The 15,133-nt window shown below is 41.5% G+C and overlaps 1 protein-coding gene across 6 annotated transcripts in view; it reads left to right on the plus strand.

Moving 5' to 3' along the window:
* Window positions 1–2,867, plus strand: part of LOC144531881 (putative E3 ubiquitin-protein ligase HERC1) — a 44,699-nt gene extending 41,832 nt beyond the window's left edge. For all 6 annotated transcript variants that reach the window (XM_078272236.1, XM_078272235.1, XM_078272239.1 and 3 more), the window contains 7 exons: window positions 47–216; window positions 424–589; window positions 700–776; window positions 870–1,122; window positions 1,385–1,537; window positions 1,923–2,228; window positions 2,326–2,867. In XM_078272236.1, coding sequence (XP_078128362.1) covers window positions 47–216; window positions 424–589; window positions 700–776; window positions 870–1,122; window positions 1,385–1,537; window positions 1,923–2,228; window positions 2,326–2,511 — 1,311 coding nt within the window. In that variant the 3' untranslated portion in view covers window positions 2,512–2,867. The remainder of the gene's footprint in view (window positions 1–46; window positions 217–423; window positions 590–699; window positions 777–869; window positions 1,123–1,384; window positions 1,538–1,922; window positions 2,229–2,325) is intronic.
* Window positions 2,868–15,133: the final 12,266 nt, after the last annotated feature.

The raw sequence follows: 15,133 nt of genomic DNA on the forward strand, positions 1-15,133 counted from the left end.
TCATTTACTTCGTCCTATTTTATTTCCTGTCCTGCACTCTATCCAGGTGTCCACGTCACGCTATAGTTCAGGGACAACAGCCATCCTCCGGGGTGATCTCAGAGGTCTTCTATCACCCAAGGTCAACACTCTGCCTCTAGTACGCTCCATTGGCAGAACAATGACCCAGGGCAAAACATATGGGCCACAGATCACTGTAAAACGAATTTCCACAAGGTAAGGATGACCATGATATACAGTCCGTTGGCATAATCTGTATGTCTTCAGGGGTCAGCTGGTGGAAAAAAAGGCCAAAAGAACCAGCCAGCAAGGCTTATTTCCATTTTAGGACTTGTGTCTGGCACCTTGGTTGTTTTATACAGTATCTGATAGTATTTGTTCATAAAAACTTTGATTGATGTCCCCTCCCTTACACTCCCACAGAGGGCGTTCGAGCAAGCCCATCTTTGTGCAGATCGCAAAGCAAGTGGTGTCCCTGAATCCTCTGGAGCTGCGGCTTCCATCCCGAGCCTGGAAGGTCAAGCTTGTCGGAGAGGGAGCTGACGATGCCGGAGGAGTGTTTGATGACACCATCACTGAGATGTGCCAGGTAGGATGGAAACCACACAGAGAAGCTCTGCAGAGATGGCTAAAAATGCAGCCTGGAATATTCTCTTCATTTGTAAATTGACAAATTACAATGTTTTTTGTTTTCACCAGGAGCTGCAGTCTGGTGTGGTGGATCTTCTGATTCATACTCCCAACAGCTTTGCAGATGTGGGCAGTAACACTGACAGGTGCGCATGTTGTAGTTATCTTTTAATATTCACCAACAGAAACAGTACCCCTACCTAAAGCATAACAAAACATCTAAAATTGTACCCTCACAGGTTCCTGTTGAACCCAGCAGCACTCTCAGAAGATCACATAGTCCAGTTTCGCTTCCTGGGCATCCTCATGGCTGTGGCTATCCGCACTAAGAAACCTCTGGACTTACACCTGGCTCCTTGGGTGTGGAAACAGCTGTGCTCGATGCCATTGGGAGGGCCTGACCTAGAGGAGGTGGACCTGCTCACCTACCGCACCCTCCAAGGCATCCTTCACCTGGAGAACAGTGGAATCACAGAGGATAACTTCCATGTGGTGGGATGCTATGCAAATCTTCTTATTGCAGAGTTTACTTCTTTCCTTTTCATTCTGTTTTCCAACTTCTCACTTCCTTTTTCTACGCTATGCACTGTGACATCTCTCCAGTTAGTGCATATATAGGTCCTGGGCATGTGTGTGCATTTCAGGCCTGTGTGTAACAACAGAGTGTAAAATGTAGTTTCCCCATGGAGGATTGATAAAGTATGTCTTCTTCTAACCTTTTTTCACTCTTGTCATACTGTATCTCCCTCTGAAGATGATTCCACTAGACTCGTTTATGGCCCACAGTGCAGATGGAAGGCTGGTACCTATAGTTCCTGGAGGTCAAAACATCTCCCTGACTTTTGCCAACCGGACTGAATATGTGGAGAGAGCTCTGGACTACAGGCTGCATGAAATAGATTCACAGGTTTGAAGGGTTGAACTGTTGGAGAATGATTTTGGTGTATTTTGCAGACCTGTTCGGATGTAACCTGTAAACACGCAAACTACGGTGCATTTCTTTAGGATACACAAAAGTGCCTGGTTTAAAAAAAATACACTTTAAATACATTTCTTTCAACTAAATTTACCAAACAGACCTGACCCACGTAGACAACATTTTTAGACAATAAAAACGTTGGTGTGGATTTCTCTCGACTCTATCTGAAACTCATCCATTTTAAACACCCAGTCTGTCCTACAGTTTCCATTAGTGCTCACTAGACAGTACAGACAACACTGTTTGTTGTGCTGCTGTTGTTCCCTTTATCTTGTCTTCAGAAGTATCAAAGCTGACGTTCTGTTGTGTCCAGGTGGCAGCAGTCAGAGAGGGCATGTCCACCATCATCCCTGTGCCCCTCCTCTCCCTGCTGACAGCTCAGCAGCTGGAGCAGCTGGTCTGTGGCCTGCCAGAGGTCTCTGTTGAGATGCTGAAGAAGCTGGTGCGATACCGTGACATCACCGAGGGCCACCAGCTTATTGGTTGGTTTTGGCAGAGCTTGGAGGAGTTCACCAATGAGGAGCGGGTGCTGTTCCTACGTTTTGTGTCTGGCCGGTCCAGGTTGCCTTCCAACCCAGCTGATATCACGCAGAAGTTCCAAATCATCAAGGTTGATAGGGTGAGGTCATCACTAACGAATTACCAAGCCTGTTCACAAAGACAAACATATTAACAGTACAAACAATAAAAAATGTTCCCCTTATCATTTCTTTCAGCCTGTCAATGGCCTTCCTACTGCACAGACCTGCTTCTTCCTGTTTCGCCTGCCCCCGTACACGAGCCAGGCCATCCTCGCAGAGCGTCTGCGTTACTCCATCCACAACTGCCCCTCCATTGACATGGACAACTACATGCTGACCCACAACACCGACCCAGCAGACAGCTCCGACACCGAGGACTGAAGCAGCCAGCTGTGGTCAACCTGGTGATGAATGTATCTTCTCCCATGCCATGCACATTATGCACTGAACACAGATTTGTATTCGCCAAACCTGTAAGGTAGTGTACTGTTTATATGTTGGTTGATTTAAAGATATGTGTAGTTTTGGTTTTCCAAATGTGCAAGGTGTTGTAATTATTGCAGTGCTTACTCTGAATCCAAACTACGGGGATACAGAATAAGATTTTTAAAAAATATAGGTAAATAAGCCACAATAAAGGAGTTAATGTGCCTGTTTGTTTGAAAATATGTAATAATTTAATGACCTGTCCCACACAGGCACTATTATTGTAAAATAAAAGAGTGTTTAAATAAGGATTTTGGAGTATTGTATAATCTCTGCATCCATTTCTTTTCTGAAAATATATACCACAAGAAGTACATACATCCACATTATGAATTAAGTGAATATCCTATTAAGTAAGTGAATGCAAAAAGCTTGCTTGTCTTTGTGGATGGAATGTCACATACAGGACCCAGCTGCATATTATGCATAGACCATCTATGGCATATACTGTAGATCGCAGACCAGCTAAAAAAAACGTAAAACGGAAGTGTTATGAGTATGAATAAAGCCCCAACTTCAGGCAGCAGAAAGAAGTAGGGGGTTGTGTGAGTAATTACAAATAATAATTCTGCATTAATGCATGACATAAAACATCCTCGGTTGCTGCGGTTATTCATTATTTATTATTCTACAATTTTAAGGATATAGTAGTTTTAAAATGATGGCCGAGGCCGTGTGGATAGCAATGTCACGTGCCCAAAGTGTGGGAAAACAACAATAGCTTCGGCAATGAAAGCGGATGGCACAAATGCTGCAATGTGAGGCTGATTCGTTCGTTGCCTTATGTCACGCTGCCATCTGATTGGCTGTTTGCCAAGTAGGCCTACTTGCTCGTAGTTGTCAGAAGTTATGGTAGTAACTAGCTAGAGAAGATAGTGGTCACCAGGGGCGGTGTGTGGATTATCTAATACAGAATTCAATGTGAAAGTCTGCCTTTTGAAGAAAATAGTTAATATTAACCACCTGTCACCACCAGTCACGGGATACTGTTATAAACCAAACCTCTGGTAAAAAAAAAAAAAACGTGGAGTGGTTCTCCGGAGGGTAAATGGCTAACCGCTAGCTAACACCGTGTGTGTTCGGAGGTTGCGTGGGTTCCTGCCTGGTCAAGAACAGACTAAGGATCTTTCTGTGAGGATTACGAAACATGAAAGCAGCAGGAAACGCGTTAAAATTGGGGTTGCTCGGCAGAGCTAAAATGGCTACACAAACTGACAGCACACACAAATGGGGACAATGATAACAGTTATGTGCCCAGTCGATTTATTACGTGTAGCTAAACTGTGTGTGACGTGTAAATATTGCATCACTTAAAAGTGTAATTTTCTTGTTTTGCATCTTTCCAAAGTAGTTGTTGCCCCACCTAAACACGCAATATATCTTTGAATCTGCCCACCACATCAGTGTCTGATATCATGCAAATATGTTCCTACAGTATAGGTCAAATATAGCTCATTCATTTTAAGTTGAAATAAAACCAGATGTCCATCAGATGTCAATAAAAAGTGCGCAAACAAATTGAGTAACTATCAGATCCCTGAAGTGTGGCCCGAGCAGGATAGCACTTTACAAGGGAACTGACCAAAGCTGTGAAAAAAAGTGTTTTATCAATTAACGTTATCAGTTGGGATTCTCTGATCAGCATTGACAAAAACACAGATCTTTGAACAGGATTAGAGCATACCATTATCCAACACCGTTTACTACAGAAAGCTCTGTTCAAAGTCTATATTAAGAGCAGAAACATAATTAGAAACATAATTTCTGATGTGGTCAGTCAACCTTCAATAAATAGGCTCGTTGGAGATGAGCCAGCCCAGGTAACAATTTTTGGTTCCCAGAACGTTCTGGGAACGTTCGTTTTTGGTTGCGGGAACGTTCCCTGAAGGTTGGTTTCAGTTGGTTGGTTCCCTTAACGTTTAGGGAACGTTATAACCATGAGGGAACGTTCCCTAAACGTTAGTTTTTGGTCTGGTTCGAACTAACCTTTAGGGAACCAGAAACTAACGTTCCCTAAATGTTAGATTTGTGTTCTGACGTCATGCACACGTGGGCAACGATAACGTAAGTTATGACTATAACTATGGATCTATGAGACAGAACAATGACCGTCACCATCTCTTGTCGCTCAGAACGGGCTGAGGCGTTCCAGGCAGCAAATTTACAAATCCTACTATGGCCACGCCAAGACCCACCCTACGAAGCAGCTCGATTGGTTGGGGTTAGGCCTTTGACCTCGAGTGGTTAAGGTTAGGATAGCCGATTGGTCAGGGGATAGGACCTGTACAAATGGAGTTACGTTACCTTGCGTAAGCATGGACGCCTGGCCAATAAATGCTATTGAAGGGCGGGTCTTGGCGTGGCCATAGTAGGATTCGTAAATTTGCTTCCAGGTAAGAGGAAGAGGCATGGCCACCTGGATGCTCTTATGGACGGCGGCCAAGCCTCCTTAGGTCAGTCACATGAATTTGTTGACATAATAGGCTCGTTCGAGATGAACTGCGCCTCGCCTGTAAAGTGGACGAGAGCAGGTGGCAGCAGCCGGGGGCAGTGACAAAAATCCGCTGTCAAGTCGGACAGTTTCCAGCTGATTCCAGCAGCCTTCAGGCTGAACAGGAAGTCACAGAAACACTGTGGTCCGATTTAATAAAATGTTATCAGGCCCATATATCAGCTTGTACACAGTCAGTGCTCTACATGTGATCTGTTGCTGATGTTAATAAACAACACACTGTAGATGATCCGTACTCTGAACAGATTTAGTCTCTGACTTCTAAACATAACTATCAGCCACACGACATGTGTTCTGTATAGGCGGCCGCAGGTTTGAGACGCAGGCAGCGCAGTTGCTTTTCACCGGCTGCAAGACCCAGGCGGACCCAGGGTATGCTGGGAAACGCCTGCCTCTCGGCTGATCTAACAGCTGATTGGTTCAGAATCGACTCAACATGATGACGTTTTATATGAACTTTTTATTGTTTTTGAATTGGAGGGATTTTAATTGCTATTTGTCTGATTTAAAGGCGTATTCTGTACAAACCACATGTTGTGTGGCTGATAGTTAAATTTAGAAGTCAGAGAGACTGAATCTGTTCAGATTACGGATCATCTACAGTGTGTTGTTAAAGCAACACCAAAGATTCTTTTGTACCTTAAAATAATGTTTCCAAAATAGTGTCAGTGGTTCATCAACTCAGGGTGAACGGCACTTCTGCATTCGCTTTGCGGCCCTCTATCGGCTATAAGTTTGCCACATTGGGTAGCGGATCTGTAGTTCGAATGAGACATACGACAGCAGTAATGGACAATTCCGTTTCCAACCTGTAGGGGGCCTGAAGAGGAAAAGTGCTTTGGTGTTGCTTTAATTAAAATAAAAAACAGATCACATGTAGAGCATTTTGACAGCTACTCTGTCATAATAAAAACAACTGGAGACTGTGTACAAGCTAGACAAGATATATGGGTCTAATAACATTTTATTAAATCGGAATCGGACCTAACAGGATGGGAGTGTTTCTGTGACTTCCTGTTCAGCCTGAAGGCTGCTGGAAACGGCTGTAAACTGTCCGACTTGACAGTGGATTTTTGTCACTTCCCCGGGCTGCTGTCGCCTGCTCTTGTCCACTTTACAGCTGAGGCGCAGTTTATCTCGAACGGGCCTATTATAATGCCCAAAATTAGTAATCTGACGCGTCAGATGATTATGTGATCCCGCGATTCTCGCGTGGTCTCGTCAGCTGCCATCTCTCGCGAGATCTCTCAGCTGCCATGCAAGGTGAATTAGGGCACCTCAGGATAAAGATGACGCAGTAACTAATTTGTGAGCGAAAATAATCGGCAAAGGTATTGCTATGTGGGTTTATGTGCTTAACATGACTTAAAAGTAGCACACGAAAAACATTCATTTGGTTGAAGAACATTGGAAAAAAATTGAAAAAGAAGGAAAATGAAAATGCTCTTTTGTTCAGGAAATGCAGGGAATATTACATGTTGCATTATTAAGATTCTGTACTAAAACATTGTCTTGACAACAAGCGTCTATAGCTATGCTGTCATCTAAAGCACTGCTATGCTTTGAGCTAAATGCTAATGCCAGCATACTAACATATGCACAATGTTAATGCTAGGATGTTGTGTGGCAGCAACATTTTTCACATTTTAGTGTAGGTAAAATATTAGAATGTATTGGCTGGGAGACATGTACAGGTGCTGGTCATATAATTGGAATATCATGAAAAAGTTGATTTATTTCAGTAATTCCGTTCAAAAAGTGAAACTTGTATAATGTATACATTCATTCCACACAGACTGATATATTTCAAGTATTTATTTCTTTTACTTTTGATGATTAGAACTGACAACTAATGACAACCCCAAATTTAGTATCTCAGAAAATTAGAATATTGTGACAATGTTCAATATTGAAGACACCTGGTGCCACACTCTAATCAGATAATTAACTCAAAACACCTGCAAAGGCCTTTAAATGGTCTCTCAGTCTAGTTCTGTAGGCTACACAATCATGGGGAAGACTGCTGACTGGACATCTGTCCCAAAGACGACCATTGACACGTTGCACAAGGAGGGCAAGACACAAAAGGTCATTGCTAAAGAGGCTGGCTGTTCACAGAGCTCTGTGTCCAAGCACATTAATAGAGAGGCGAAGGGAAGGAAAAGATGTGGTAGAAAAAAGTGTACAAGCAATAGGGATAACCGCACCCTGGAGAGGATTGTGAAACAAAACCCATTCAAAAATGTGGGGGAGATTCACAAAGAGTGGACTGCAGCTGGAGTCAGTGCTTCAAGAACCACCACGCACAGACGTATGCAAGACATGGGTTTCAGCTGTCGCATTCCTTGTGTCAAGCCACTCCTGAACAAGACAGCGTCAGAAGCGTCTCACCTGGGATAAAGACAAAAAGGACTGGACTGCTGCTGAGTGGTCCAAAGTTATGTTCTCTGATGAAAGTAAATGTTGCATTTCCTTTGGAAATCAAGGTCCCAGAGTCTGGAGGAAGAGAGGAGAGGCACAGAATCCACGTTGCTTGAAGTCCAGTGTAAAGTTTCCACAGTCAGTGATGGTTTGGGGTGCCATGTCATCTGCTGGTGTTGGTCCACTGTGTTTTCTGAGGTTCAGGGTCAACGCAGCCGTCTACCAGGAAGTTTTAGAGCACTTCATGCTTCCTGCTGCTGACCAACTTTATGGAGATGCAGATTTCATTTTCCAACAGGACTTGGCACCTGCACACAGTGCCAAAGCTACCAGTACCTGGTTTAAGGACCATGGTATCCCTGTTCTTAATTGGCCAGCAAACTCGCCTGACCTTAACCCTATAGAAAATCTATGGGGTATTGTGAAGAGGAAGATGCGATACGCCAGACCCAACAATGCAGAAGAGCTGAAGACCACTATCAGAGCAACCTGGGCTCTCATAACACCTGAGCAGTACCACAGACTGATCGACTCCATGCCACGCCGCATTGCTGCAGTAATTCAGGCAAAAGGAGCCCCAACTAAGTATTGAGTGCTGTACATGCTCATACTTTTCATGTTCATACTTTTCAGTTGGCCAACATTTCTAAAAATCCTTATTGTATTGGTCTAAGTAATATTCTAACTTTCTGAGATACTGAATTTGGGGTTTTCATTAGTTGTCAGTTATAATCATCAAAAGTAAAAAAAATAAACACTTGAAATATATCAGTCTGTGTGGAATGAATGTATACATTATACAAGTTTCACTTTTTGAATGGAATTACTGAAATAAATCAACTTTTTCATGATATTCTAATTATATGACCAGCACCTGTATGTCTGTACACAACGTGGTGCAAATCCATCAAGTAGATGTTATCACTCAATAAGTGAAAACTTTGACCTGCTGGTGGAGCTAGTATGTTTCACCTCTCTGAGGAAAAACTGTTGCAACTTTGACAGAAAATAGTGTGTTTGTGTAGAAAATGCATTCAGATTAAAGAAGCTGATTGAGGAAACAGGTTTTCAGGGCCTTCTTTGTTACATTTCTATTTACACACAACAACAACTTCCCTTCTTACAAAAGAGATCTTAATTCAATTCCCCTGAGTCTAATGTTGTCCTGAGTCCGTGCAGCTGGTGCGTCTGCAATTTGTCTGCGCAAGTGAGAGGTACGTCTGCTGTGACCTTATTACCCATCTGTTTCCCTGTGTGCTGTTTGGCCACTAACGCAGAATTCAAGCTGCAGTCAGCAGCCCTACAGCTGAGAGATGGAGGCTTTTTCATGAGAGCCCTTGGTATAAATATAACTACCATCTATCAACTTAAAAAGTATACACAATTTAGAAAGGACAAGGCAGAAAAAATTTCAGGGATTTCTTTTCAAACATTTTGTACGACTGAATTAAACTGGAGTATTCTAGTTATTGCTACTTTGCTGCAGGTGTAAATTCAGTTACAATTTAATAAATCCTACTGCAAATGTGAAAATAATGGTCGAAGCTTCCGGCACTGAAAAGTGAAGCCAATGCGGAAGTGCCTTAAACCTGCATTCTATCTAATTTCTGGTCTCAATTGCTAGTTTCAAGTCTTCTTCAATACAGCACAATGTTCATTTTGAAAATTATAGTTCCATTTATTTTAAAATGGACTATAAAGCAGGACATGCTTTAGGGTGCGGCTACACGCCGACCTGTCAATCCTGATCCAGGCTTAGGAATGTGTTAAGTTTGAGTTAGATGATTTTCTGTTCTGCCATACATGCAGATGAATGGCGGCAGTACCCAGAGGTCCAAGTTTACCCGCCGGTAAAACTCCGCTGGATGACTCGCTTCATAAGGGTTGAAAATCGTCAACTTTCCCTATTTAGTGTTTAGCGCAGCGCCGTTGCAACCATAAACAACACTGGCTTGGCCACGTCATCCTCCCCGGCTCCACCCTCTCGTCAAAAATCCTCACATCGGTTGCAAAAAAAAAACAATATGGCGATGCCCGGACCCCCAAACTCAAAGCTTCAGAACTGCTGTCACTGATGCTAAGTCCACTGTTTTTACAGTTTATGGTAGACACATGAGTCATTTAGGGAGACTGGAGAGGACATTACCACACACACCTTAGTTGGTGTAATGTTCTCTCCAGTCTCACTAAATATATATTATATTCACACAAATACAACCACAAACAAAAACATCCTGGCTGGAATTACATGTTTGAAAAACATTATTTTGACTGGTTTAGACCTCTTTGCCTCTTTGGGGATTTTCTGGACTTGAAAGGAACTTTAAATTCTCTGCTTTCACTGTTATTTCTTTTTCTAGCCTAGAGAGCATAAAGTAAAAAGACCAAATATGGTTTCAATTGCAGGAATAAACTGCAGCTTACTTTGAAAATGAACAAAATGAAATCCTCTCTGCATGTGAATTAGCATATTCTTTGTTAGTGGTATCCAATCATTGTACAGGACTTTTTTCCCATTCAGATTCAATGTGCAAAATTACTAGCATACTGTAGATAGGAAACATCTAATCTCTGCAGCACTCCATTAATCATATAAGTTAATGCCTTAAAATGCCTATTTTATATACACAGATATAACATTACTGCAGCTGGAAAACATTTACTATATAGTTATTAGGAGTGACAGATCAATACTGTCGACATACTGTAAGACTGGCTTTAGTTTTCATTATCAAAGTGGGAACAGACCTGGTCATGAATATGTAATACTTCCTATTACCACAGGAGGCCAGTCTGGTTGTTGCACTTAGATGTAACGCTGCACAAAGCAAGTTCAAGAGAGCATTAAGAATAAGCAGAGATCGTCAGGGCACGCACGCACGCACGCACGCACGCACAGATCTAGTATAACTGATGATGCGTATCACTGTCAGCTAATCTCTGTCACCTTGTTTCTCCCAATCAGCTAATTTGATGTGTACAAATGAATGACAGCATACTGGATGACAAACAGTATGTGGTCAAATTACTCAAATAGTACACCGTTTAAAACCTGAGAGCATTGAGTCAGTGACACATGCATGTCTTTGGATTGAGATGTTCTATTTAGTTATGTATAGGTACTGAGCATGTGTTTGTGTGTAATTCAGACCTGTGTAATGTGTGTAATAACAACAGAGTGAAAAACATTGTAATTTCCCCTTGCAGGATTAATAAAGTATACATTATTATTATTATTATGACCAAATATGTGCAGCTGGCCTTAGTTTGCATCATAAACTTTTTTTTAAATGCAGGAACTGCTTGCGTGTTACCACTTTAACTAGGCCACCAAGGTTTGTTTCAACCCAGGTGCAATTTACAAAAAATGTGTTTGCTCAGTTCAAAGAGACACGTGTGTCTCCTAAATTATCCAGCTTTTTTCGTACATTAAAAAAATCACAGACATTTGGCTTTGTGAAGCCAAGACTGCAGGATGATCCATGACCTGCATCATAAGGCGCAATCATTTGCGTAGCATGACATATTTGTTATAAAGTGGGCTGCACGAATAAAGACTGTGGAGAGAGAGAGAGAGAGAGAGAGAGAGGGGGGGGGGCGCACTGCATTAAAGCAATTCAGCATATGTACTTGTAGCAGTGTAGCATTTATTCAGTGACATATGCTTAGCTACACTAGCATATGTTAAAATACATTTTTTATTAAAGATCATGCAATTCATGAGTCTTCCTTCATTTACCATGCAGATATCACATTCCTGAGCCTACATAATTATGTTCTGCATCTACCACAATGTTGTCATAGGTGTACAGTAGGAGACACTATGAATTTAACATTTGCTTCCTTGCCAAAGATTGGATGAGAAAATTGTTTCCACTTTCATATTTGTATGTTACACATGACATATGAAGCTACAGCCAGAAGGCGGTTAGCTTAGCTTAGCATACAGACTGGAAACGGGGAAACGGCGAAACGGCAAGCCTGCTTCTTTCCAAAGGTAATACAATCTGTCTACCAGCACAACTAACGATCACTAATTAAAACGCTATATCTAAATTTGTCAAACCTCTAAAATCCCCAAATTGTAAAAATGCAAAGATGGGGTTATGTGCTGCACTATTTCTTGGCCAGAAGGTGACTTCCTGGAGTCTCTGCTGAATTCCTGCAAACCTCACGTTGAAAGCAAGACTCCAGAAAGTAAAGTAAAACTTCAAATTGCCATTATGTCAATTTGGTTTTGTATGGATAAAACAATTGAGATATAATGTATCACACCTGCTGTCGTAAAGGTCTTTTCTTTACAGTGCTGTATTACCCACTGTATTACTGTTGTTAGCGTTACCAGGAGGTCATATAGTCGCGATGAATGTTTTGCTCAACCAGAAAATCATTAATTTACAATAAGAGAATACGTTACAGATGCATCGTTGCATTTCAAGTGTTGCATACGTTAACTTCGCCTACTTTGTATGTCTCGTGAGCTAAACTGGTAACGTTATCACTGTCACTGTGTCACGAGCCACAAGAGATTAAGAGATTGTTGTAGCAACCAACGTCATAATAATAACTTAGATTTATATAGCGCATTTAATGAAACCCACGGATGCTTTACACAAGTAATGTTACAGGGGGACAAAAAGAAAATAGTAGGCCAACACAAACACGGACTAAAAGGTAAAACATTTTTTACGAAATAAAATGTTTTGCTAAATGGAAGGACGTCATTTAATGTAAGCTACTGATGTACAACCACATCGCGCATTGTAAGTTATTTTATGAATGAAATAGACATATTACATACCTGGCCAATGGGCCAAAGGGTGGCTTTTGAATCATTTACAATCCCGCAATTGTCTCCATCTCTTAAAAGCCTGACCGAAGTTGACTCACGTTATCGCCCGTTGTCTTTCACTTTTCCTTTCCCTTTTAGCTTTTAGAGCTGTAGAAACATATAAAAAGTTACATATAGTCACTTTAAACCTTTGGACAGAGCAAGGCTAGCTGTTCCCTCCTGATTTCAGTCTTTATACTAAGCTAAGCTAACATCCTAGCTTCATATTTAACAGACACATAGTAGTTGGGTACTGAATTTAATACTTTTTAGGCACCGACCGAATTGCCTCTAAAGTATCGAAAAATGCCTCGTCATTCAAAACCCAATTTCAATACCTAAGGAGTAAATCTCATCAGCGTCAGTGAGCCAGTAAGCACGCAGCATGCTTCTACCAAGATCTAATAATGCTGGTGATTGGCTGTCTAACGTTACACATCCTAGAGGCAGGCAGGAAAAACTGTTACGCACGGAGACGGGGCTCATGTAGTAGGAGCTGCAAAATAAATAAAAAGATTTGTGCCGTAATGTGTAATTTATTTTTGTTTTATGAAATTGGTATCGTTTAGGAACCGGTATCAAAGTCACAGTATTGGTAGCGGTACTGCTATCGAAATGTTTTGAATGATAGCCAGCCCTACACATAGGACAGTGGTATCAAGAGAAGATTGTTTCCCAAAATGTTGAAATATTTCTTTAAATGGCATCAGCAAGGACTCTGCTAGAACTTCTCCTACAGCAGCTCACCCAGGGCCCTTAAACAGTAAATGTTTTTAATCCCGTGGCTTGTTCCATTGCCCCGTACCAGCTGAATAATTTAGACTTCTTCAATACATGTAATTGTGGTTTAATCAACTCAGTGTTTGCTCAGTGTGTCAGCTACTTCAATCTCACACAAAAGGCTTGGACAAGAAATACTGTATATTTACAATACAGTGCACAAATCGAATCCAGCCCATGTGTAATATTATTTATTTCTTTAAATAACTGTACTCTATAACCTATATTAAAAATGACTTGACCCTTTAAACATTAACCTAATGTTTTATAGTCTGTCTGCATTTAGGTGCTTGTAATAGGTCCAATAATCTAACTCATTTCACTATTTTTGCTATTAACAGTTTCCCCCTCTTTCTCCTGTGTTTTAGTTGTATTATGAACAGATTCAGCATTAACACAGTAGAATATCTCCATGTTCACAGTTACCCTCTTCAAAGTGTTCAAAAATAACCCTAGGCTTTAAAAACAGCTTGCTTCACTGAGCATGTTATTATCTTTTAGATGTCCAAATAAAATTACACAATCACCAAAGGAAGTGCAAAGTCATTCAAATAATATATTGCTCTCTTTATTCCCCCACACCCGGTTTTTCTTCAGCTCTCACTAGAAGGAGTTTAGGGAGAGAGATGCAGCACTTTTAAATTTGAAGGCTATAAAGTCCTTTTAACCGTAATAATGTGGAGAAAAAAAAGGTAATACAAATAGAAGATAAAGTGCTGGTACACTGAATGATTGACTGATGATGATTAAGTGCAGACTTAAAAGGTAACAGTGATTTTCTAAACTGAGCTCCACAGTTTGACTACACTATAGTTTCAGTTTTATTTCAGCTGTGTTTTACAAAGCACTTGAGATTTAAATTTTTATTTGTAGGAAAATAGTTATGCCTCTGGGAGAATGAAGCAGGTCTCTCCATTGTGAATTTTTAATTAGTCAAAGGAGGGTGTGACCTACATAATGTCACTCAGGCAACAAAGGAATGTGACTGGTCACCTAATCCCCCCGCCAGCCCCAACCCCCTCCTCCCGTTCCCCTCCGAAATCAGAGGAACTCACTTTATCTAGACAGTGAATGGCTGAGGGCTGCTGTAAAGACTTGGGCACTTGGGCGCGGGTCAATGGATTGCTGAGGTAACTCGGTGATGTGATGTGGGCCTTGGCTGCTAAGGGCATGTTTGAGTATCCTGGCTGGCACCCTCTCTTCTCTTATTACAGGACAGGCAGTGTATGACCCATGTACCTCGTTGACACTTAAGACTCTGGTATGGTTTCAGTCGGTGATGCGATATGGACGTGCTTGCCTGGCTTGCCAACTGATATTCAGGCTGTTGTGATATGTGCCAGCCAGACGACAGGAAGGAGTTGAGGACATGGTGAAAGGCTTTAAGTCTGATTTACGGTTTGCTAAATATGAGTTCTTGGAAGTACCGGAATGTCCAGTATCAGCCTGCACGGCTCATGAGAAAACCTTTACAGAATAGTTTGACATTTTGGGAAATACACTTAGTAGCTATATTGGCGAGAGTTGCAGTAGATGATCGATACCACTCTCGTATTTGCCCATTAAATATGAATCTAAAGCCAGCAGGCGTTTAGCTTAGCTAAGTACAAACTCTGGAAGCTGGCTCTATCCACACTTTGGACGGAGACAAACAAGGTTTTTTTTTCAGCTTTTGGTCTTTCACACAGATTTGACTGCTGTACCGTTTGTGATTACTTGTGAAACAGTCAATATACCAACTGCACAGATGTTAGCTAAAAGCTAGCTAGCAATGGCGTTTTTCGCCTTTTTCTCTCATCACATTTTTGGCTCCAAGTATTTGCGTCAGTTCGCACCACCCCAGGCAAATCTTCTCTTTAAAATGTGTTTTGCATTTTTTCTGAACACACAGTAACTAAAATGCATCCACACTAGCAACTCTGTGAGGCTGTACTTTGGCATATTGTGGTTTGAGATGAATGATAACATTGGCA

This window comes from Sander vitreus, chromosome 16 (assembly GCF_031162955.1).
Source record: "Sander vitreus isolate 19-12246 chromosome 16, sanVit1, whole genome shotgun sequence".
Classification (NCBI taxonomy): domain Eukaryota; kingdom Metazoa; phylum Chordata; class Actinopteri; order Perciformes; family Percidae; genus Sander; species Sander vitreus.